General features: G+C 47.9%; 1 protein-coding gene across 7 annotated transcripts in view; it reads right to left on the bottom strand.

Annotated features, from left to right (window-relative positions):
* Positions 1 to 25180, bottom strand: part of FARP2 (FERM, ARH/RhoGEF and pleckstrin domain protein 2) — a 102000-nt gene that overhangs the window by 25459 nt on the left and 51361 nt on the right. For all 7 annotated transcript variants that reach the window (XR_002122460.1, XR_002122466.1, XM_019629647.1 and 4 more), the window contains exons 8-14: positions 22422 to 22569; positions 17673 to 17768; positions 15900 to 16063; positions 15497 to 15565; positions 14939 to 14996; positions 12441 to 12693; positions 1427 to 1602 (exon numbers count right to left, since the gene is read on the bottom strand). Coding sequence is in view for 5 of the 7 variants with exons in the window: in XM_019629647.1 (XP_019485192.1) it covers positions 1427 to 1602; positions 12441 to 12693; positions 14939 to 14996; positions 15497 to 15565; positions 15900 to 16063; positions 17673 to 17768; positions 22422 to 22569 (964 nt within the window). In the remaining 2 variants the exon portion in view is untranslated. The remainder of the gene's footprint in view (positions 1 to 1426; positions 1603 to 12440; positions 12694 to 14938; positions 14997 to 15496; positions 15566 to 15899; positions 16064 to 17672; positions 17769 to 22421; positions 22570 to 25180) is intronic.

The following is a 25180-nucleotide window of genomic DNA, read 5'->3' as shown; positions in this document are numbered from 1 at the left end:
TGCCGCTGTGGGTGGAGGTGTGAGAGATGGAGGCCAGGATGACTGTGGTTTGGGGCCCAAGCCAAGGGGTAGAGCCGCTGCCCCCTGCAGGTGACAGTTTTGGGGAGGAAGGTCAGCAGTCAGGTTTGTACCCAGGAGGCGATGTGCTTTAGACGCCAGCCAGAGAGAAGCAAGCTGGGTGAGGTCTGAAGCTAAGAAAGGGGGGCTGACATTCGGGGGCCCACATCTTTGTCCCTGCCCCCTGCCCATGGGATGGAGGTGGAGACAGAGGCCTGAGAGGTGGGGGCTGGCTGCAAAGCCTTGACCATGGAGGGGGACACTGGTCTGGAAGTCAGGCCATAGCCTGCCACCTCACACAACAGCATGCCTTCCAGTTCAGGGGCTGCTCTCACTGAAGTGGGCCCAGGGGGGCCTTGGCACAAGGAAGAGTGTCTGATGGAGACCTCGGAAGGGCTGCACCCCACAGATGAGGAACCTCATGTGTCCAGCAAGGGCAGCCCTGGACAGAACATGCTGACTTTGGCCCATTCAGGATGAAACAGTGGAATGCTGAGGTGTTCACGATGACAGCTGCTCCATGTGACAGGCACCTGTGAGGCAGGGACCTGGCCTGGCTGGCGCTTGGGGACCTCCATTCCCTGAGAACAGGAGGTTCCTGGCTTTGTCCCCCTGGGCCAACACAGCCCACAGCTCGCTTATTGAACCACTCACTTTCCCAAACATTCCCTGCGCCTTGTTCTTCCTTGTGTCCACCCACAAAACCGCCTGGCCCTGACTGCCTGGACCACAATGTCACCCAGGCACAGGCGAGGGCCCTGAGGCCACGGGTGCCACTGCCTCTGGCCGTTGCCTGAGCCTCGAGCTCCGCACTTTCTACCTGACCTCTTGGCGCCTGCCTCACTCCCATCCCTGACAATAAGCAGGGACCCGCAGGGGGACTGTCTCCACTTTCCACCCTAAACCCACATGCCCAGCATCCCCCTCTTCTTGCAACAACACTCCTGTCTGGACCCACCCACCTCCAGGACACTCCTTTGGGACTCACTCATCCATCAGCCCGAATGCCTCCCCTGACCCCCCAGACAAGATGGGTCCCCAGCAAACTCTCCATTAGCACCAGACCTCCTCCCAGTCACTTGGCCTAGAGCTCCCCCAGGGACTTCCTGTTCCCACCACATCCCCAGAATCCAGCCCAACACTTGGAACCCACGGGTGCCAGGAACTCTTACAAACGTCCCTGATGAGTCCCAAGAAGTGATGGGAGGATCTCAGGATGAGATTTCACTGAGCAGGCCAGTCCACCCTCCCAGGAGTCAGGGGGAGTGTGGGCACAGACCCCTCCCCACCCTCGGGCCTCCCAGCCCAGAAAGAAGTTTGCAAACACGGGCCCCCCAGCAGCAAGCCCTCTGCTCGGGGCCGTGCCCACCTTGTACTTGGGCTCCTCATCGTCCATCTTGGCTCCGCCAGCATCGCTGAGGACAGGGCTCAGGAGTGGGGACCAGCCCTGCTCAGCTGGGCCCAGAGTCACCTGAAATGCAGGACTCAGGCTCAGTGGGCTCTTCCAGGTGGACGGAGAAGGCTGAGGACTGTCCATAGAAAAGCCTGGAATTGAACGAGGCAGGGGATGGAGCGAGAAATGAGAAAGGGCCATGATGCGGGCCAGATACCACATTTCTTTCCAGGAGTTAGCCGACAGTAGCCTGACACCGCCACTAGGCACTTTTTGGAAAGTGTGCAAATAAAGCTGCTCTCACATGCAATTGTCAATGTGACATAAAGTGAAAATGCAAACAGGTTGATGGCTGATCAATCCGATTTCACCAACCACAAGCGTTTGGACCCCCAGGACTCTGTGGTTCTAGGGGTTTCCCTTTGTTCTAGAGAAGATGCCACTGAGAAAATAAGCCTGTGGAATGGGACCAGCAGAGAGGGGCACCCTCTGTGTGAGTGCTAGAGACGTGTCAAAACGGTGCTAACACAGCTGGAAAAATGTCTCTTTTAAGGCCATTTAATCATTCATTAAAAAAACTGGATCATATAAAATGATAACTCATTATACTGTTTTCTACTTCCTTGATTTTTCGTTAATAAAGATTTTATTTTGGTTTTATAAATTACACCACAAAAGTAATTAATACCTGATTTGTTTCCCTCCTTAAAACAATGTTTGCTTTTGACTAGACAGAAGCCAAAATTTTAGCCTAGTTCTAAGGAGGCTAATGATGAGGTATATTCCATCATAAATTTTGTAATAAAGAAATTCTCTTATCCATTCTTTTTTATAATTCTCAAAGGTTTATTTCTAATGTTTTTCTATGGGAAATCAGTAACTAGTAAATGCTGTAGTTTAAAGATACCATTAAAGCAGAGTTTTCTAGAAGAAATTTAACAGCTGTTTAAAAGCTATTAAACATATAAAGTTCCCTTAAGTTTCCAAATGTACAGTGTTTTAACACCCAAACTACCATTATTTCTAACTATGATTAAGCCAGCTCACAAAATGCTGTCATAGAAGTAACTTGATTCGAACCCGTGGTGCCTACTCAGTTTGCCTCCAACACCATGCCAGAGGTTCCGGATGCAGTTGCCTACAGTGGCTGGTTTATAAAACCAAAACTTGGTTTATTTAGCCTAAAACATGTAAGCGTGTGGGCAGGATGGTGTAGAGGAGTTTCTTGGACACCCGGCATGCCTGTTTCCTGCTCCCTGGACGGGCATCCGCACTGAACTGATCAGGTAACCCTCCAACGTGGCCTGAGGGCTGGAGGGGGTCCTTATTTTCACATTGACAAATCTTGAGCTCGGGACCCTCCCAGGAGCTTCCGGAGCTGAACTACCAATGTTATGATGGCAGAGTTTTCCTCTGGAATTCCTCACAACCAACAGCTTAAAACATGAAACATTCATTCATATTAGAGTACCTGAACGAAATAAGATATGAAATTATTAATGACCAATTTATCAGAATTTGCTTTTATTACATTTAAAATATGCTAAGCAACCTTAAAATAACATATAATTCCTACATTGCCCTCCCCCAGGCCTCGCCAGTCCTGGACATGGATGGAGGAGAGGCACATTCCTAGAGGTGAACTTTTAGGGTTCACCTAAACTGCATAATGAGATACCTTCACACACTGAAAATTCAGAAAAAAGTCTAGAGGCGACTAATAACTTATCAATTTATTCTTCACACATGTATTGTTCCAGGTGTGAGAGCTGGGATGTTTTACACTCATTGGTTATGAAAGTCAGTATAAGGCCACTGTTTTACTCCTGTATCTTCCAGCCCCCAACTCAGCACCTCCCTCGAAGATGGGCAGTCCCATAGCAGTTACTCATGGACAGTTTACCAGAAAGTTGCTGCAAAACTAGGCTTTATTTTTAAATAGCAGAGGGTGAAAGTTGAGGTGACGGTGTGACCACTGAAGGAAGCATCATATGACCAGCTCTCTGATCTGCTGGGCCGATAATAGGGCCATCAGGTTAAGAATGCAACTCCCAGTAAGCAGCCCCTTGGTAAGGAACACGTAAAAGAGTGAAGAGACTGCTCACTGGGAACATTAAAAGTCATCATTTGATGTTATCACTATAGATAGTGTTTCACAAAAATTGTCAACTCACAATTTAGTGAATAGATTAAAAAGTACCACAAACTGCCATTAAACATTTGCTTTTATTTAATCTGTTAGTTATAACAAAACACTATAAATCACACCTACTTTCAATTCTGTAAACATAGATTCTACAAGATAAAGTCAACAAATCTGTGGGGAGGTATTTTTCAAGCAAGTGGCCCATTCGAGTGTGCACCCCACATCCCCATGTTCTATCCTGTGTGGGCCAGTCTTTCTACAGTAGTCGCTCACACGCACTCCACCCCCGAAAACAGGTGTGCGGTCCAAGTGCTGTGGTCCCAGCGCGGCCGTGGGACAATGTGAAGGGCGCTACGCTTAGCGCTCACCTGCCTTAGACAGTCCTGTCCACGTTGACAATGCACGTTAGCAAACATGGATGAAAGAAAGACTCTTAAGGATTTTAAAAACACTAAAGATCAAGCTTTAGGTATCACAGAATATGTTTAGCTTTAACTGACAGGGGAAAGAATTAATCTTAAATATCTGTAAAAACAGACCCATGTCCAAGGTCTTCTACTGAAAAACAGCCAGAAAGGGTCACCATTGTTGTGAGTTGCAAGTCCCCACTACAGAATCCACGTGGACAGAGGAGTGCGTTTCTATCCCATTCTAGTATCAAGAATGACCGACTCCTTCATTTGTAGACAAGGAGTTTTTAGAAATTCTTCAATTTCCAAAATTAAGCTATTTGAAATTGACAGATACAAATGGTAGTTACGTTCTACTGAGCTCTGCATTTCTGAGGGAGTGAATCAAACTGCCCACCCGTGTTCACAGACAGGCTCTGTTCTCAAAGCTGCAAGTTACACAGTTCCATCGTTTTCCAAAAACACTTAGAATTTAATCCTTTTATTGCAAACTGTCAGCAGTGAGCACCTCTGGCGGCTGATTTTCTATGTGGTATTCGTTATTTCCAAAAATTCCTAAAAATTCATCTTATAATTTTTGAAACGTCATTTTAAAAAGCACACTATTATACTTCGGTGCTTACCTGCACTTTACTCATCTAACCAGGGAATGAAAGACAAATATCACATTTAGAGGAAAAGTTAGCTTCCTTTTATTTTACACCTTTAAATTCTCTTCTTCAGATCTCTACAATAAACAGTCTTGAAAATTTCTGTCTAACAGTGGAAGAAGAATCAGCTGCAGTTTGCAAGATTCAAGGTTAATTTTGAAGGTTAACATGATAGCAGAAGGTGTCAGATCTGGAAACTCCTTTAGCTTGAACATGGTTCATTAATCCCATAAAAAGAGAAAAAGGCTGAACTGTCCAAAGAATCCAGGTACATAAATGTGACTTTGAGGAGTTGGCAGAGAACTATTTCTGGCTCCATTTTTGGACTAGAATGTCATGAGTCACTACACAAAATCTGGCTCAAAAACAAAAGTAGGAGGTAGAAAAATGGCTAGTACTGAGGGGCCCGACCACCAGTTCTTGTCTTACTGTGGTTCCCAGCAGGTCACCTCCCTCCTCCTCTTCCCCATCCACAGAACAGCAGGTGGCAACCTGACAGATGGCAGCCTTTCCACAGGCTCTGAGGCCCACACAAGGCGACACCCCTGAAGCTTGGGGTGGGTACCTGGCGCACAGGGCCCACGCGGCACATGTGGCTCTGACCTGAAGTTCAGAGGGTGACATCAACACATACAGAGCTCTCAAGAAACATTTTTCAGAGTTTTTTCTTTTGTTTTGTTCTAAATAATCAAGACTCTTCCTTTGTTAATAAAAACAGGTGCCCTACCCTACGACACAGTGACACTTTGGGCCATCTGTCCAGATTGTCGTCTCCTCTGTGTATGCACATGGGTGGTCTAGGGAACCCTGTCTTTGTTCTAATAAATGACACATTTTGTCTAAAACTTTGAGAAGCTGTGACTTATGGATCCTCTGAACTACTGGAGCAATGATGGCAAGGTCCCCCAAACCAATTACTCAAACTACAAAGTCTGTAGGTGACATTCGTTAGGAAAGAAACGCCACCTGAAGGCCGTCCAATTCTTACCCTCCTAACAGGTCAACCTATGGGTCTAAGAAGTGCTTTGGAGCAGTCTCCTGAAATCTGGATTTATCACTGAGGTGCCTCCTCGAGGATCCACTCACTATGTCACCACCTTACCCCCGAGTGCGATCACTGGGCAGTGGTGTCCTCGGCCAGGGAGCAGGGCCGGCCTGATGTGGGAGGGAGCTGACCGCCTACTCAGGGTTCTGGGGAGTTGGGGCTGACAGGTGGTTTTCTAGGAGGCCACTGCCACTCGGCCCTGCTCTAGTGTGTGACAGAGCACAGGCGCCTCCCACCCCCGGCCACACGGGTGCCAGGCACCTCGAAGCCTGGGGAGGAGACCAGCACCCACCGCCCAGGTGTCTGTGCTGTTCTCACCAGGCTCCCTGAGGCTGCTGCCCAGGGTGGGGGAGCAGCACCCACCACTGATCGATGACCTGAGTGGGGCTGGGGACACACGGACGGCTCTCTGGCGGCAGCAGAAAACATGCGCTGGCAGAGTGGGAAACTCAGATTCAGAGCTGGAGTAAGACTCGTCCAGAATCTTAGCAGCGTCTGTACTCTGGGTCCTGGATTTTACTGGTGGTTCTGGCTGATGGGGATAAAGGGCAGTGATGCTGTCATCTCAGAATTAAGAAGCCAACAGCATGTGTTCTGTGCATAGGACAAGCCCAGGGAGCACGCGGTTCATCCCAGCACTGTGAACAGCTCTGGCAGCAAGTGCCTCAGGAGGGTGTGTGGCGCAGAGCAGGCATGCTGGCCCCACCTGTGCACGCTGGCCTGGGCCGAAAGCACTGGAAGAGAGCCAACACCGAGAAAAGCAAGGCTCCGGCCCCGCACCCTGCCGGCCTTCAAGGGACGCTACGGTCCACATCCGACATAGACAATTGGACAGCATCATGGTGCCTGTTTGTTGCTCAGAAGCCTATGAAGTGAGAGACATCAGGGAGGATGTGAAAAATACGGAGCTGTTTCAGGATTCATTGAACATGCAAAATAATCTTTAATCACGTAAATGAAAACTGTGAGCAAGTAGAGAGAAAGAAAGCTAAAAAGCCCATTTAAAAATTCATAGTAAATATTTCCTTATTTTATTGAGTAAACAATTAAAAAATTCTGAATTAGTACATATCTGCAAATTTATAAATGGCAATTTCAATGGAAAACAAGCTTTATAAGTACCACAAACCAGGCAACATAATGTCTCTAAAGAACGAACGAGTTCAAATGCATAATGAAATGCCAGTTCCTTTTCTCTTCATTTCCCAGGGGAATGTAGATGCTTTCATATAAAAGATAGCACCTGGGGACATGGCAGGCATGGCTACTGTGTGACGAGAGGGGCCGACAGTGGACAGCACACTGCAGCTAGCTGTGACAAACTGTACCTTCAGGACAAGAGCCACGTAAAGCCCCAGCCGAGTAAGACGCCATGGCCTTGAGAAGACACTAAAATCCTCAACTGTAAGTGCCCGAGTGAATGTTAACATTCTTGTCTGGGGATTAACTGTTCCAGCAACGGCTTTCTTTGTTTAAGTCCCATGACAGGAGGGGATAACCGTTCTGTGAAGACATAGAATTGGCATCAACTGTCACACACATAACACACAGGGACAGGGCTCATGTGCGACGCGTGTGCAGATGCTCCCAACCACCACATGCGTGACGCTCATAGCTATTCGTTCAGGGCAGCAGACACTGGAGCAGCCTGCACTGGAATTGGAATATTCTTGTACACCAAAGCAATTACAAACGGCTCTGCAAAATGACAACAACGGGAATGACATAACCAACAGGTTTAGGTTTTTCATATTGAACTGTTTTTGGTGTACTATTTTTATTGCCCACCTTCTATCATTACTGTTTTCAAATGTGTGTTCAGTGGAAAAGGGACTCCTAATTGAATTCCACACTTAGAGAATTCCTTTGTAACATAAAAAAGGCCAAATGATTAAAAAAGTTACATAGCATACACCATTACCTATTTTAGTGTCAGTCTTTGTGACATGAAACTGTACTGCTGTTAGACTTAACATTCATATACTGGCTTACATACAGTACCTGCACTTGGAAGCTTACACACAAAAATAGACTTGATAACTAACAAAAATAAATATTGGCCCCAAATCAGAGTGTATCATTAGAGGTGGACTTAAGAGGGACAAGAGGCACTGTGTGCCGGGGCCCTGCAGGGTGGGGATGGCTGCAGGACTGCTGTCAGCTGCCACCATCTGTAGAAGGCCCTGGGTCTAGCTAAAGAGATCAACAGAATAAGAGAGAAAACTGTCAACACTTTGTAGGCACTTTTCAACTATACACTCTCAGCAAACTGGCTGCCGATGTAAGAAGTGTGGTTACAAGTCTCATGTTTCATTCAAGTTTGAACAAACCGTCCTGTAACCTGGCATAGGCCCCCTGCCGCCCCAGGTGATGTCGCTGCATAACACAGGGGTTTTCAGCATCAGTAGCCATCGGCAAACAGAAGAAAGGCAGAAGGCTGGCCCCGGGCCTGGAGGCCTCGATCTGAACTGTTCCGGATATTTGAACATTTACTATAAACCATTTCTACCAAGATAAAGTGGAACGATGTCACTACAGATGTGAAGAGGCAACGTGGTCCTCTGGGCTCACTTTCCCCTGCTTTCTAAAAAACTCCCTCTGGGTGGGTGGGTGGGGGGTTTACAACCCACTCAAAAGTGTAAGTGGGGAGCCCTGAGCAATAACTCCAAAGAAAGCCACAACTGATTTTTAAATACATGATTTCTTTATAAAGGAAAAAGTGTAAACTTAAAAATATCATGAACACGTTGGGAAAGGAGAGCTGTTAAAAATTTCCTCAGATCGTGCTAAAAGCTGAACCTGAATCTGAAAATAACACCTTCACCAACAGTGTCCACAGCGTCTGGGGTGTTGGGCTCGCCCTAGAGCTGGGCTATCCCACGCGGAGGCGCCAGCCACAGCGGGCTGTGGGAACATGGCTGCTGTGAGTGAGGGGCGAGTGGTCAGCGCAGCTCCAGGTCGAGCCTCCAGAGGTGCAGGGGCCTGAGGGGCGGCCAGGCTGCGGGACCCGAGGCAAGACCACTGGCTTCTTCTACAAGTCATAGCATGAAAGGGGGTCCCCTAAAAGAAGCTCTCACCACAGGCAGCAAGTGGATGGTATCTGGATACCGACTTAAGCAAAGCAAATGGTAATGGGCACTTCAGACAACGGGGCAAACCTAAGTATGTCCTCATTATTAGGGACACTGAGGGGTTACTGATTCCGTGCGATACTGTCTGCGTGGGGTTATGGGAGGTGTCCTTATGTTGTAGAACATGCGGAAATTCTGAGGAAGGGCATCAGCATGTCAGGGACCCACTTGAAAATCCTACAGTGAAATAAGGCAGACAGAAAAAGCCGAGAACTATATGACTTCACTGACATGTGGGATATAAAACTGAAAGCAACAAGGGAACAAAACAAGCAAATAAACAAAAACTCACAGACACAGACAACAGTTTAGTGGTCACCAGAGGGTAAGGGGGGAGGGGGTGGTAGATGAGGGTAAAGGGGGTCAAGTATATGGTGATGGAAGGAGAACTGACTCTGGGTGGTGAACACATAATGCAACATATAGGTGATGTAGTATAGAAATGTACACTTGAAACCTATGTAGTTTTGTTGACCACTGTCACCCCAATAAACTTTAATTAAGAAAAAAATCCTACAGCAACAAAGCACAGAGAAGCAATGGGTGGAGGGCACCCGTGTGGTCAAGCATTGGAGACGCTGCGTGGGGAGGGGGACAGGGGTTCGTTAATTCTACTCCTTTCTGCTTTCCCGCTTTTGTATATTTGGAAACCCTTCTAAACAAAAAGCTAAAAAAATCATCTCCTGAAAATAAAGTTTCACTGAAGAAACGAAACGAAACCCTTTTACAGGGAGGCCTGGGAAGATGTCTGAACAGAATTTCTTCAGATCTCTGGGACAAGAGTGTGATGGATGCGCCCCCACCGACTGGCAGCCCTGGCTGCACCAGGGAGCATCACCCCAGCCTGGCAGCAGAGCTGCTCAAAGCCACCACATCTGACCTGCTGCCCAGACACGAGGTGGGTTCCCTTAAAAAAAAAACAACAAAAAAGCCAAAAAAAGACCACTTGGTTCATCCAGAGCACCATTAGGCACAACAGAGGAAGGAGAGAGGAAGACATCATGTGACCACTGAGGTCCAGGAGAAGCATTCTACACGTAATACAGTGACTTCTCATCACACACATCCAAGGTTTGCTTTTTGAGTGACACAAAGGGAAAACCAAAATGTCCCGAACATGCTACTCTAATAACATCACGTTTACCAACAGTCACGTCATCAGCTAAACCCTACAAGAGCCTTCATCGTGCAGAGGAGGTGGGTCTGAGGGACACGGGCGGGACAAATGACAGCTGCACACACTCCCAGGACATGGTGAGACTGTGTGTCAGCTTAAGGCAGCTACAAAAATGGGAGCTTCCTCAACACATTTAGGCAAAACCCAGGCTGGTACTGACTGACCCTCACAAGAGGCCTAGGGCAGCTCTGAGAGGCCCCGAGCACTCGGTGAGCTGAGCACACACAGCACAGCCATCCAGGCAGTTAGGGCACCACCCAGGAGCGAAGGTGGGAGGCTTAACGTCACCCTGGGACATTTGGGAAGAAAGTTAAGCTTCAAACATGGCATTGCTCTACTAGGTAAGACCAGAGGTATAAATGACAGAACCCCAAAGACGAAGCCCAAGGCATGGCCGTGACGAATGCAAGTGTCTGTCCAGGGCTGGTGTGCTGAGGCCTGGGCTGGCCCCCAGCGGTGCCCCTCATGTCTGCAGGTGGACAGTCACATGCAGGCCCTGTGAGCACCAGTCCCTCCTGCAGTGGGGTAGGCCGCACCACCGCGGGTGCCTGCGTGGCCACCTCAGCTGGCTGCTCATGTGGCCTGTGCCACGGCCTTGGCTAGTGACCGTGTGTCCCACGGCCCCTGGCCTATAGGAAACATCCCGAAGGAAAGGGTGAGCCCTCACCATCTGGGGGTCCCAGTGCTTAGTCTCGCTAGTGAACAACCTTCTCCGGGAGCCCAAAGGAGACGGCTCTCTGGGCGAGCTCACATTGCGACTCTCAGGCTGACCGCAGTGTCTGGCTCTGCTTTTCCTGCAACCCGACAGGAATTATACCCCAAGTAGCTAACAGTTCAGTTGTGTTTTAAACCAATGTCCCACCAAGCCTGCTATTGAAACACAACACTATTTCTGGGTCTAAAGTCATTAATGGGATGATACCTTTGGCACTGACACCCCGGGCAGTCTCAGGGGCCACAGTGCGTGCAGCTGAAGACCACACACGGGAGGCAGCAGCCTGCGCCACTGTCCCGGGAGCTGGCTCATTCGAGACTGTGTGTGGCGGCCTGACAATCAAACAAACCTCCCCTCCCCCATCCATGGTGGCCGCACACCTCATCTTAAAAAGCAGCATCAACAGGCAGACTACACACATTCTATTAAACACCAACATGGATGAAGTCTGTGTGGCACACAGAGTGGACGGCGGCGGCTTCCAGTTGGATCGAAGCACATGCCACACAATGAAGCTGCAAAGACCAACCCCTCAGCTCCCAGGAAGACAGCCGGAGATACTCATCTATTTAAACTGGATGCACCATTTGAAACATTGTTCCGAATGACAGTTTTAATCCTGTGACATTCAAAACAGAAAACTGAATCAGAGAATTAGGAAGAGAAAAGCTCCCTAGTAGTGGGCAGTCGCTCTGACGCCTGAAGCTGACAATCTGAGCTCTCACTGCACCGAGCAGGTGGACCCATCCTGTAAAGGAGCTGGCAGGGATCCTTTGAAAACACGGCTTTCCACCTATCCGCTCCCCTGACTCAGATCCTGTATGTTACTCTGCAAACTGAAAACGACTCTCTCCCCGCTTGTCTGTGCAAACGGGCCGCTGAACAAAAGGCTCATGTCTAGGGGGCCCTCGGCCTCGGAGCCCCAGGAGTAGGTGTCTGAGCCGCTGGAGTCCTCGGCTGCCGTGGGTGGGTAGCTGAGGTGCTCTAACTGGTCCACGAGGTCAGAGAACTGGAAGGCTGAGCTGGCCTCGGAGCGCAGCGAGCGGGCGGGGAAGTTGGCCATGGAGCTGGCCTCGGACTGCTCGGCGGAGCTGGGCGTGCGTACAGACAAACCGGGCAGCGGGAGGTTGCTGAGAGAGCTGCTCTCGGACCGGTTGTTCCTGAGGGAGCTGCTCTCGGACGGGCTGAGCAGGCTGTGCATGAGGCTGGCCTGTGCCTTCACCTCAAACAGTTCCGACGTATCTGAGGGGTGCACATCGCCGCCAAAGCCACGCTCCTCCTCAAATTCAAAGCCGTGCTCCCCGCGCACGGGCGCTGCCTCGGGGGAGTACCTGTCAGGGCTGGACGGGGCAGAGCCCGGGCGGCCACACGAAGGGGCCTGCAGGGCCAAACTGCGGTATGGGAAAGAGAAGGCCTCGGAGCCCCCGGCAAAGAAAGAGATGTCTGCCGGGTCGTCATCTATGAACTCCTCCGACACCTGCAGCTGGGCGTTTGTCAATGTGAAAACAGGGGTCCCCCCACTGCCTGGCCGGCCACACAGCTGCTCCCCCTTGGAGTGGGATGAGCCCACCGTCAAGTTGCCCTCCCCACGGTCGCTTCGACCAGCGGCTCTGTGTTCCCTGCCAGCCCCCACTGCACCTAGGCCTAAGGCGGTGCCAGCGTGCCCCACGGGACTGCTGGGGCTGCCACTCCTCACACCAGGACAAAACCCAACACCTTGACAAGACTGGAGCGCAGGGTGCCCGGGGAGCTGGGTCGGTGTCGAGTCGGGGGCTTCCAGGGCTCCGCTGTTCCTCTCTGCGGCCGGCCTCTTGACATGGGGAGCCTGGGGCCCTGCTATGGAGCCGCTGCTGTCCTTGAAATCAGGCAGGCCAGGAGGGGCCAGAGGGGAGGCGGGGACCGAGTAGAAGGAGGTGTTTGCTGAAGATGGGGACGAAAAAGTCCTCATGCCCTCGGTGAATGAGATGCTCTGGGGATCAAAATCAAGAAAAGAAAAACGGGAACATAATTTCACACATTACCATCAGAAAGTAAAGTGGGCCCTAAGTAGTACAGCCACACATTTGTATCACAATTACAACTTCTATAAAGAAGGCAGCTGATCAGACTCCCTTTAGAACTGAAGATCTGTAATGCCGACAGGATCCCAAAAGAACTCGGACCATCAGCCTATAATCCCTTGTAATTCCAGTTGTTTCTCTTATGGAAGCAAATGTGTGCAGCACGGAAACTAGCCATCACTCCAAACCAGGCACGTGTAGTCATGTCTCCCGGGCACCTCGTGTCAGCCATAGTTTCCCCAAGGGGTAAAAGACAGCTCGAGAGAAGTGAGCCATCCCTTCAGCTCACAGATCCTAAAGCAAAGTGCTGACAGGGAGACACGCAGGGTTCTGCGGCCCCTGGCACTCATTTGTCACAGGGTCACTGCCAGGGATGCAGCGATGCTGCTGGCCAGTGCCGATGGCATGGGGGCCCAAGGCGTCTCGGAGGCGCTAGAGTGGCCCCAGTACTGAAGGGACGGTGGCCAGAGACGCCAAGTAGCCCCTGCGTTTGTTACTCGCTGCCCCTCGGGCGCCCTGCACCATGTCCTCACCCATGGTCCCACATGCAAGGACTCGCCGTGAGCCCTCTCCACTGGTATGTCATGGTCACTGAGGCACAGTCATGCTTCCAGAAAGCCTGATACCCCAGGTACACACACAACATCAAAAGGGTGGTTAGACCAAAACATAACCAGACAGCAACGTTGTGTGCAGGGAACAGCACAACACAAGCGGATGTAACAGTAGAGGCCAAGTGACTAACCTCTCAGGAACAACACAGCAGCTCACAGCCCGTAAGATTAGTGCTTTCAAATGTCATACTATCACTTTTTCTTAACCACTTAACCATGTGGCTTTTAATATCAGAGAACTAAAAATTTAAATATAATTTTTAGACTATTTGTACTATTTTAGACTATTCATAAATTTGAACTTTGTTAAAGAGACAAAAATAAATTATTTTAATTTCAATTGACGTAACAAGGAATTCCTAAACAGGAAACATACCTAGAAGAGTTAAAAAATATTTTTATCTAAGACTCAAGGAAAAAACAAAGTTTGGGACACATGAGGTTTAATATATGAGGTACAAGTGTAGCTTCTGGAAAAACTTTAATGGAATAAACGACAAATTGTCAACAAAAACTAACCTTGTAGAGAAATAAAAAATTATAAATATGAAACTATATAGCTGCATGAGGAAACAGTTATGTTATTCCACAAAAAGAGTAAGGTTCTACCTGAAAACATGCTTGCATGTGAAAAGTTACTATGGAAATAGGAAGCGATTACAGTGATGTAGATCTGAAACACAGGATGGTCACTGGTGTCCCCTCATAGTGGCACAGAACTGCTGTTATCACATTTTGGGACACTGTGGCCAAATGATTTTCTGTGAAGTGTTTGTGTGTGTCTGTGTTGTATTCTGTTTTAACACAGTTGTAATCATGCCCAAACACCTAGAGATATAAATTGTTTCCTGGTTTTCAGCCTTAAGTAGCAAAAAAAGGCCATTTAAGGAATCCAGCTTAATTAGGTAAATCATTTCCCTAAGTGGCATTTAACACTGTGTCAAGCTCTTATGAAAGTAATATTCACTCAGTTGTTTTCCTGACAAGAAAAAGCAGTATATGTCCACTGCAGGAAACTAACATAAATGAAAAGCACAAAGAGAAAAATAAAAATTGCTGACAGTGACCAGAAAAATAGTGACTGGAACCCTATCACTTGGTCATCGTGAGGTTTACTGCTCCAGCCTGTTTTCTCCATATATCTATTCGTCTCTTTACAGAGACACTGAGAATCACTTTACACAGGCCACTTCGCAACCTGCTCGCTTCACTTAGAAACATAGTTTGCATGTGTCCCTGGTTGCACTATTCTTCTAAAACAAGGCTCTTAATGGCTCTTGAGTAGTCCATGAAATAGACACATGCCACACTACGCTGGTGAGTCACCCAGCACAGATGTGGTTGCGCGGGGCATCCGCGACGACCAGTTACAGACACACGTCTCTGCACAGAGCTTTCCCCTTACTTAGGACTCCCAGGACTGGAACTGCTGTGCAAAAGACACAACGAACTTTAGGACTCTTGTTACAACACTGCCAGATTATTTTCTGCAAAAATGCATGTGACCGATAGTGTGTCTATTTCAACCAGAAGGACTAACCTGCTTTGGCAAGTCTGCAGTCAGAGTCCGGACGGACATCCGAGTCTTGCTGTGTCTTCTGCAAACAGAGAACAAGCTGTGAGCCACCAAGCCCTCCTCTCCTGATTCCTGTTTTTAAAGCAGCACGTGCTGTGCCTGTGAGCAGATCTCACATAAAAACGTGATTTAAGACTGGTAACATGCCATGAGGCATATAACTAGAAATGAACAGGATTACAGAAAACAATGGTTCAAATAAAACACAGATGTCCCAGAAAAGGTAAAGCCATCCCCCGACACTGAAGGAAAAATTCCACGTGCAAAGAAACAATGTGAATTTTCAGATTTGAAGTTTACCATACTATGTAAAACATTCTATGTAAGCTAAGCTACACAGAAAAGAAACTGAAAGTAATATCTGTTTATAAACATATTACAAATCCATTATCTTAAAAAAAGAAACAGAACTCAAGTGTCAAAATACATGTCTATGTATTTGAAATTTTTATTCAAATAAAGGTGAAAAATACTTAAAATATTAATTCTAAAGGCACACACTTTAAATCACAAACAGCTTACCTTTCATATGGGATTCTTTTCATCCCGCCGACTTTGACACAATCTACCAGTTGTTTCTGAGTTCTTCCACTGTGAATACAGGTTCAGATTTTAAAGAAAAGAACTGTAATTCACAGCATTAATTTTTCACAAAGGCAAAGGACAGTCAGTTGAGCCCTGCCTCTCTCATAGGTTTACGTACACATTTTAAAGTTATGCTCTGTAATAAGTATAACTGCTTTTCCAAACCAAGTTTTTACTCAGCCTGTTTTCCCCACTATTTTATCTGATATGCTTTCTCCAGTTTTCCAATAGCTGCCTTCTGTATGTAATTCTCTGAAACGTCTGGCGACCCTTTTTGAAGACTAGGCACATTTCTGTTGTCAGCTCCACAAGGCACCGGAGCCGTGTGGCGTGGCCCCACCTGTATCGGAAGGAGGAGCCCCTGCTGAAGAAGACGGCTTTAGCTTTTGGCTTAGGTTGATCAAAAAGTCTAAAAAAGGTGTGATACTCCACACAAATCTTCCAGAAGTTCTTACATTCATCTCTACTACCCAACAAGAATTCCAGTGTGTCCTGGTAAGGTCCCTAGAAACAAAATACAAAGGTTCAAGTAACTAATTCAAGAATAAAATCTAGGAAGCAGGTCAGACAACAGACTATTCCAACGTTAAAAATTAGGAAGATGTTTTTCAGGAAAACTGTACATATACAGACTTCTGGTTCCATTTATGTTTAAGAGAAGAAAAGCACTATGTACACATTCATTGTGAGACGACCAGAAAGCTGCACTCGTGCGCAGTCACACACCTGCTGACACCTGGCTGACTCCGGCGCCCTTCCACGCCGGCACACACACTTGTCTGTCTCTATGGAACCGCTTTCCTGTGGGGCTTTGAGGTGTCTTGGACGTTCAGGACATGCAGTTTTTCGGGCTCACAAACATCACCATGAGGGAAACTACTACATCACCTCTCAGGGTTATTCCTTAGCACAAAGTACCAGAAATGTTATACTGAGCTCAGGCATGAGGCAGAGTTTTAACCTCGTGATACGCATTAGCCAATTATTTTCCAGAAAGACTATCATACTCTGACTCCTGTAATTAGTCTTAAAAATCTAAGTGCTTAGGGGAATAAAATATAATTTTGCAAAGGCAGCTACAGACATAGGTCTGAATTTTGAAATGTTAGGCTATCCAATTAACAGCTGCTTTGGTGTACTGAGCAGCGATTCTCCTCTTTCCCTATTTTTACAGAGTAGCTGTCGGAAACAGTTTTTTTTACTTACAGAGAAAAAGCAGCTTTTTACTGGCATTTTGTATGTTCTGGCATTTCTTGCACTTTCCTTTCATTCCCAGGAGAGACATTTGAATAACAAACAACGAAACCATCCTTTCAGGCCTTCGACAAAGGCCCTTGCTAATCAGTGTCTTTAGAAGCTCAGGTCAAGCCTTTCTTCTAGATTGTTCCCGGGCTCTTATCTCCCTCCACTCAGTGGGAGCTAATGCGGTCTCTTAGCTTCCACCCCCCCCCCCATGGCTCAGCTAATCATTATACTTTATTTCCTAACTTCCTTTGTACATTGGAAATGGGACAATTTGAACATCTCTGAATAGTTTGAAGTAATGGGTTTTCCCCAAATATCAGATTGTATAGACATTTACCTTTTTCCATTTTTACCCATTTCAGTAAATTCATATGCAAGTATTATTTTACTGACTGAAAATCCCAAAAGAAAGAAATATTTATTTTCTGAAAAATCAAGACTCCTTCAATTAGAGCTATTAGAGGATCGATTTCTAAATCTAAGCCACATGGGAATATGGGGAGCGCCCCTCTGTTCTCCCTGGACAGAAGCTCTCCCCTGGCTTGCTAGGGCTTTGGCTCACAGCTGACACTTAGTGCAGCTTCCTTCCCTGGAGAACAAAGAGGCTGCAAGAAGCCAGTAGTCTCAACAGCCCCTGGGGGACTGTCAGACAGGCACGTTCCAGGGCCACCCCAGACTTGCCAAATCTGAACCCCCAGCTGCAGCACCCTCACGGGGAGGCCCGCTGGGCCCGGTAGGTCCTAACTCGAACTTGCCCTTAAATTCCTGTGTGCGTTATGCGGTAATGATTGTCAAGTAATTCCATCACTCAATATCCCAGCAGAACAAATTCTCTTATAGTTTAACAAGTGCTCAAAATAATACTTACATGGACCTCTGGGTGGAGTTTGATTAGAAATCTTTTCCTCTTGAAGCTGAGTTTGCGGACCCTGGACCAGTTGAAGGTATTAATTTTGGTGGTGCTCTGAAATTCAAGAAAAGGACACTTAGGAAGACATTTGTAACCTAGACACAGGCACACACAATTTCTCACCAACTAGAGAATGTTTAAATTACATCCTTGCCAGACAGCACAGCACCCCATGTGGTATTTTACAATTATATTTGGAATGACTGAATTAAAATTTCACTTCTATATACTAATCTGTCTTCGAAAGAGAACTTGATTTCTTTGCTAAGGCTTTATTACAAATTATTTTTAATCAATGCTAGTATTAAATATTTGAAGCCCACCGCTGCACGCAGGGTGGTCAGGAAGGGGCAAGGGGAGAGGCCAGCCAAGTTCCTGAGAGGAAAGCAGGACAGCTAGCAGGGGTCTGGGTGCTGCCTGGAACGCATGATGTGAGCTCCTGACACTCTAAGTAGCCATGGGCTCACCTAGCACATGGCTCTGGGTTTCTAACTCCTGCTCTCCACTGACAAGACCAGGGCTCTTGGTCTTCCAGGGTAAAGCAGGCAAAGTACAAAAAGGACCTGGAATCTTCCGTTGTGTGAAGGAAGTGAACAAGTGCTCCAAAACTGATGGGAACATGTCATAAGAACACAGGAGTCAGCTGGAAGGGGCTCCCAATGGCCAAATGTGGGACCATCTGAAGATCAAACTAAATAATGACAACAGATTATCAAGGATCAGATTACAATCTGTAGTACAATGTGAATTATCATATGATTATAATATAAATCCATGGGTCCACAGTGATATAAAGAAACTAAACAAATGGGGAGAAAACCCTTCTAGGAGCACAAAGAATGGAATTTACAAAGTCGTCTTTAGGCAGCCACCATATTAATCCAACTAGGAGACGGTGGGACGGAGGTGCCGATATTCATATAGTTCCAAAGTCTCTCCCTACAAAATGTTTATTAGCTGCAAAGGATAAAAAGAAGCTTTGCAGTAGAGAAGCTCCAGGTCGATACCACCAGGACAGACGGACACCAGGGGCCACGTCATCACTTCTGTGATGTTCCTGCCCGAGGAGCTCAGCCAGGGTCTGATCGTCAGCAACTACCAGATAAGCCCATGTTATGTTATGGTCAGTTCTAGAAAATGACTGGCCTGTAACCTTCCAAACCTTGCAGGTCATGAGAATCAAAAAGAGGAGGAAGTTAGTTCCCGGGTGAAGAGACGAGGGAGACCTAATGACTGGACACACTGTTTGAGGCCAGATCAGATCTTTTGAAATAAACAAGATGGGGCAACTGGTAACATCTGGATGGGGGTGGGGAGGGTCTCTGCTGAAGGAGCTCTTTGTGCTGTACTTGTAACTTTTCTGTAAGCTCGAAATTGTTTCAACATGAAAACTTTAAAAGTACTGAAGACCTTTTCTGGCATTTTCTCTTCTGCTCTTGACTCCCTGGTGCAAACTCGAGACGGGGACAGCAGGTAAAGAATGTCTTCCCTTTGGAGGGACTAAAAAAAGCAAATCTCAGCCATAAAAGGAATGAGGCACCGAGACATGGTACAACATGGACCGACTCCGAAAATAAGGACAGAGCCAGACTGTACGGTCCCATGTGAAATGTCTAGAGGAGATCCAGAAAGACAGAAAGCAGAAGAGGTTGTCAGGAGCTGCCGATGGCTGTGTGTGGGGAGGGGGGGTGATGAAAAGGTTCTGGAGTTAGACAGTGGTGATGGTTGCACAATTATGTGAATATACTAAAAAGAACTAAATGGATACTTTAAAATGGTGAATTTTATGGTATGTGAGTTATATCTCAATTTAAAAGATTCCTGATTTAAGAGATGTCCTCAAAGTCAAGATACACATGTCGGGGTCTAACTGAGAAACTGAGCATCCTAGCTCCCCAATAAGACCCAAACTCTAAATTACTCTAATTTCTACTCAAAGTAAAATATTGGAGGATTTTCAATGATGTTCTCAAAAAAAGCAAACAAATAAAACAACCCAAACACAAAATAGCAACAAAAGAGTTGCTTCCAGCTGCTTGCTTGCCTTTCCACTTTCTCTTTTGCTCAAAACAAAAAATCACAAAGGCATTTTCAATTTGGAAGCTCGTGTCTTAAGTTCTGAATTTTTTTCTCATGTACTGTCTAACAGCTTCCCCTGTTGTGTTTTGGTTCCTGCCTCTGGAATTCCTGGGTATTGGATCCCCTGGATCGCTCCTGTAATTTTTTTTACTTTTCTCTCCCATCTTTCGTCCTTCATCTTTTATTCTGCTGTGTGGAGACTTCCTCAACTTCATCTTTCAAACATTCTTGCTCTGCCGACACTGTCGTTTTGTTCTCACATTTTTACCTGCACTCTTGTTCTCCTATGTTCCTTTGTGTTCTGCTCTTGTTTCAAGATGCAAGGTTTTCTCTTATGTCTGTGAGGCTTTTCGGAACATGTAACACAGTTAATACATTAAGGTTCAAATTCTACAGGTACCAAAACGAGTCCACCGTGAGGTCTCCCTCTCACCCCATCCCAAAGCCAGCCAGCTACCATCACCTTCCTCGAGGCGACTAGTGCCACCCATTTACTTACAGTGGAATCAACAGTGTGTGTAATTTTCCTTCTTTTTCCCACAAGAAAACTGAACACAGTTTTGAATCTTTTCTCCATGCAACAATACATCTCAAAGACTGTCTCCTACGAGGACACAGAGAGCCTCCGCATTCTTTGTACAGTCGCCTAGTCCCTAACATGGACGCTCCATTGTTTATTTCACCGGCCTCTTCATAGTTAATTACTAACATTTCATTATTACAAGTGAGGCTAGAATGAAAAGTTACAAGATAAGAGTTTCACACGTCTGATAGAGAAGTGTTCCCACTCCTCACAAGCAATACACTTTCACACCCTCAGGAAAAAACGTTATATGTGTGCGTGTGTGCACGTGTGCTCCGCACGCTCAGGTGTGCAGAGGAAAGGGAGTCAAATGCCCATAACAGCTGAATCGGGGTGAAGAGCACATGGGGTCTACGTATCATCCCAATTTTTACCATTTCTTAAGTCTGCAAGCCCTTCAGAGAGGGACTAAAATGCTGGCTGGCAGCTGTGGGCTGGGTGGGGCCCAGCACCGGCATTGGTGGGGTTCCTGGAAGGCTGGTCAGACTCTCCGGAGCACCGCCTCCTGCCTTCCAGATGGCAGCCTGCTGGCATTCCCAGGGATTGTCGCATCATTCAGACTACAAGCCTTCTCCTGAGACCCCAGTGGGGGTTCGGTGAGACACCTCCACCTTCTGAGCTGCACCCTGGAGAGGAAGACTCCTGCCCTCTTCCAGGGCTGGGAGGGGCTGCTCTGGCTCAGATCCAGGGTGTGATCACTCCTCACAGGATACACAGACGAAAGCAGATCTCCGTCTCCAGCCTCAGCCTGCCTGACTGTCAGAGGTGCCGCTCCCCACTCCTGGGGACTGCTCCCAACATTCCCACTGCAGGCCACTGCATTTCAGCCTTTTCCACTCATCTACCCATTTCCCAACTTCCAAAAGTTTGCTGATATTCTTCATGTTCTGTGGTTTCCTTTTCTAGTCTTTGTTCTTACTGATTTAAACTTGAAAAGAAAAACAATTCTTTCACTGTTGTTCTGTTGGAGGTCTTGAGGGAGTAGAAAAAAAATTCAATCAGCCATCTCTAATTTGAAGTCTCTAACTCACTCCGGCCATAAATTATGAAAAATGACAATAGCTGGACTCAGGTGGACGTGCGACTGGCATCTTGAGCAATGCAGGAAAGATGACACGTGTGGGTAGTTGCCTCTACCAAGGAATTTACTGTTCTCTCATCACGTTTAGTACAGCATTTAGTACAATTACCATTCTAAATTCAAAATTAAATTTTTTTCTGACAGGACACAGAAATTTGAAGGCTAGGTAAAGAAAAAACAAACAAGCGTGACTGATTAGGGAGCCTGAAGACCAGCCATTCAGGTGACCACAGGTGAAAAGGAGCCGCAGATGGAAGAGGGGCCAGTGCAGGTTCCCGGGCGTCCATGGCGAGCAGGCCTCAGGCCGCTGCAGCATTCAACCAGAGGTGAACAACTGACACAGGCCAGTGACTGGGGAGCTCCCGAGGGGTCACAGCCAGAGGTGGACAGTTACCTGGGTAAGAGGGTTGCGGCGTCTGCCCACCATCTCTGGAGACGCAAAGGGCCTGTGCTCCAGGAGCTATCAGACCCGGCGACACCAACCCCAGTACACATGTAACTACAACTAGAACTCAGTGGCCATTTATGTAATATCTACCTGTCCAAGCACAGCTGAGACAAAATTCCCTGAGACCACACTGAGTGTTCCCATAGGCAGCACCCTCAGGTATTTTCTAGTGTGTTCCATCTCATTCACTGAAATGACGACTGTGACCCACTGCGGAGGCCTCTCCGTGCAGCAGGTCCAGCAGATGGCATAGAGGCTGCTCCAGGAAGGGCCAGTCTCGGCTTCTGGCTCTAAGGGGCGATCTCTGGTTCAACACGAGAAGGAACAGTGGGCTGGGTGCCCTGAGGGGCAGTGCGTCCCTGACAGTGAGGAGGACAAGGACACAATTTCTCTGCTGGGTCAGAGGTCAGATCAGGTGACATGCAAAGCTCCCAGTCCAAGACCTTATTCATCAAAACAAAAATTTAGCAGTGTATGGAAGAACGCCCCACCGCTGCTGCTCCCTGCCCTTCCTACCTGGAACACGAGGACACCCATATGGGAAACGGCCAGGTTAATCTTGGCCCCCTCCCTGTCGGAAGCCTTGTGAAACCTGATGCCGTACATTTCCAACTTTCGGGCAACTTCGAGCACCTGGAAATCGGACTCAGCAGGCGTCTGGCCCCTGTGATAAAAGACAATATGATTACAGCACTGAAAACAACTCCGCTTCTGAAAGAGCCAAACATGTACCAAAGTGATCAGGAAAGCGGGATTAAAGAAACCAGCGAAGGGGGCTTCGCTTCTCCGCGGTCAACCACCCGCGGTGACTTTACCCCCTTCAAATACAACAGACTATATCGAAGACTGGAGACGAGTGTCCCCTTCCTTCTGCTCCGCAGTCTCTTCCCATGGAGTAGGGTGTTTGCTCTGCATTCACCAGATGCTCAGCTTTTTAATTTGTTCTCAATATTGACGAGGGAATGTGCAGACATGACACGTGGAAGCTAATATTAAATAGAGGGAATACCACAGATAACACTAGCACCTCACTGACCCCTTTTCATCCTTTAAAGAAGTACTTTTGTGATGTACAGTCTAACTATGAGGATACTCTTTTATGTGAAAGAAATTATAAAACTGAATAAAAGTATCACCAGCAGAACTGGTTTTATCCATGTCTAGGTTCCCACATGTTTCCCAAGTCCACGGTGCATGGTCATGCCCCCAGCGCGGGAACATGGCCTCCAGGCGGATGGCTGACACTGACAGAGTGGCAGCTGGGCAAAAGGAGTGTCAGGAGCCCCATGTCCCAGGCCTGAACCCTACACGCAGGATGTCCCATTGATAACTCTTTTCCTTCTTCCGACTTCCAAATGCCCGAGCTTTGGGCCTTTGAGGAATAACAAAACTGTGCATTAGGCCACTCTTGTGGTCTCCATTCTGTGACTAAAATTTCCACTGTCTGATTTGATATAGACACCTGACTACCAACTTACATTTTCATAAATCATCAACCGGAATGTGACAGAGCCGCTTTCCAGGAAGCCCTGGTCTGGAGGACACGCTGTGGAGCTGTGTACTGGGGGCTGGAAATGGGAACAGTAAGGGCGACTCTCGTGGCCCAGAGAGAAAAGAGGGCAGTGGAGGGAAAGCCTCAACCTTCTTATAGGACAGGACAACAAAGCCGCCATGAGCAGACTGTTGTGGGAATGTGGACGGCGAGGGCCCTTCTGATGGCGTCTCACGGAATGAGGGATGTTCTTGAAAACTGCAGGAAGGCGGCCCTTGTTACAAGCAGGAAAAATGGGCTGAACTGTGGGTGTGCTCCAGTGTTTTGTGGAGGGTAGAACTGAGAACAAAGAAAGTGGATATTTAGCTGAAGAGATTTCTAAGCAGAGTATTGAAGGTGCAGCCTGGCCCCTCCTGACTTCGAGTAAAACATGAGAGAGAAATGACTGAAAGACGGACTTGTTAAGCACGAAGATGCAGAACTGACATATTGGGAAAATTCTCAGTCTACTCACATGGCACAAAAGGAGAACATGAAGAGTGCAGCCCAGTGACTGCGTGATAAGAAGATCAGGGTGGCCAAGCCATCTCCAGGAAGTCAGGACGGGAAGGGGGAGCCTGAGGCTACCCCTCCCATCACAGGCCAGACTGCAGGGATCCGATGGGGCAGGGCTGCCTCCACCTAGGTCCCAAAGGACAGGCTGCCTGATGCTGCAGGGTGACCCCAGCCTGGGAGAGCTGTGGTGGGGGTGGGGCCATGACAGAGAGCTGCTGCAGGGCCTTCTGGGGTGACACTGCTGGCCCAGTGGGTCTCGGGGGCAGAGCATTGAGCCAAGGGGGATTACTCTCCAGCCTGAAGGTTTAATGGCATTCACCCCGTTAGGTTTGGGCTTGCCTGGGACCCATCCCTCTTTTCCCCCATTTCTCTCTTTGGATGGGCTGTCCATCCCACACCCCTCCCACTGTCTGGTCTCACAGGTCCAGCCAGAGGGCATACAGCCTCAGGGAAAATGGCCCCTGGGGTCTCACCCACCCCCGATTGAATGAGACCTTAAGACTTGCGGGTTGACGGGGTGAAATGAATGTGACGTGCATGTGAGAAGGACATAAATTGTGGGGAACAGGGTTGGAATGTTATGGATGGGATGTTTGTCCCCCCAAATTCCTATGCTGAACCTAACCCCCACTGTGATGGCCTTGAAGGTGGGCCTTTGGGGGTGACTGGGTGGAGCGCTCACGAATGGGGTCAGTGCCCTTATCAGAGGGACCCCAGGCAGACCTCACCCCTCGCACTGTGTAAGGACACAGAGGCCGGCTAAGACCCAGGAAGCGCATCCCCACTAGGCTCACAGCTGCCAGCGCACTGATCTTGGACTTCCGGCCTCCAGAGTGGTGACAAGTACATGTCGGCTGTCTCTAAGCACCCACCCTCTCAGTGGTGTCTGTTCTAGCAGCCAGATGGACTGTGACACCAGCTTTCGAATCTTTTTCTGCAAACTCAAAGATCCAAAGGAAATATGGTAAAAGTCAAGAAAAGCCTTCAGTGTCCTGCTCAGGGATCACAGGGTGTTTCCAGCAGGTCAGGGAGAAGTCTGAACTCTGAAGAATTCATTGGTTTAAATGAAGGCACAACACTGATTAAAAGAAATGACAGACGTGCAGTAAATTTCCGATGATCACGGTGGTAGACACAGCTAGCATATCAGGACCGCACGGGCCGGAGACAGCCAGCCAGGCCGGGGACACTGTGGCTGGCTCGACGGAGTCCAGTTTCACTCCTGTGG

Source organism: Hipposideros armiger, unplaced genomic scaffold (genome assembly GCF_001890085.2).
Source record: "Hipposideros armiger isolate ML-2016 unplaced genomic scaffold, ASM189008v1 scaffold_17, whole genome shotgun sequence".
Lineage (NCBI taxonomy): Eukaryota > Metazoa > Chordata > Mammalia > Chiroptera > Hipposideridae > Hipposideros > Hipposideros armiger.
Note: the sequence above shows the minus strand (reverse complement) of the source record. Positions and strands in the feature narration are given on the sequence as shown.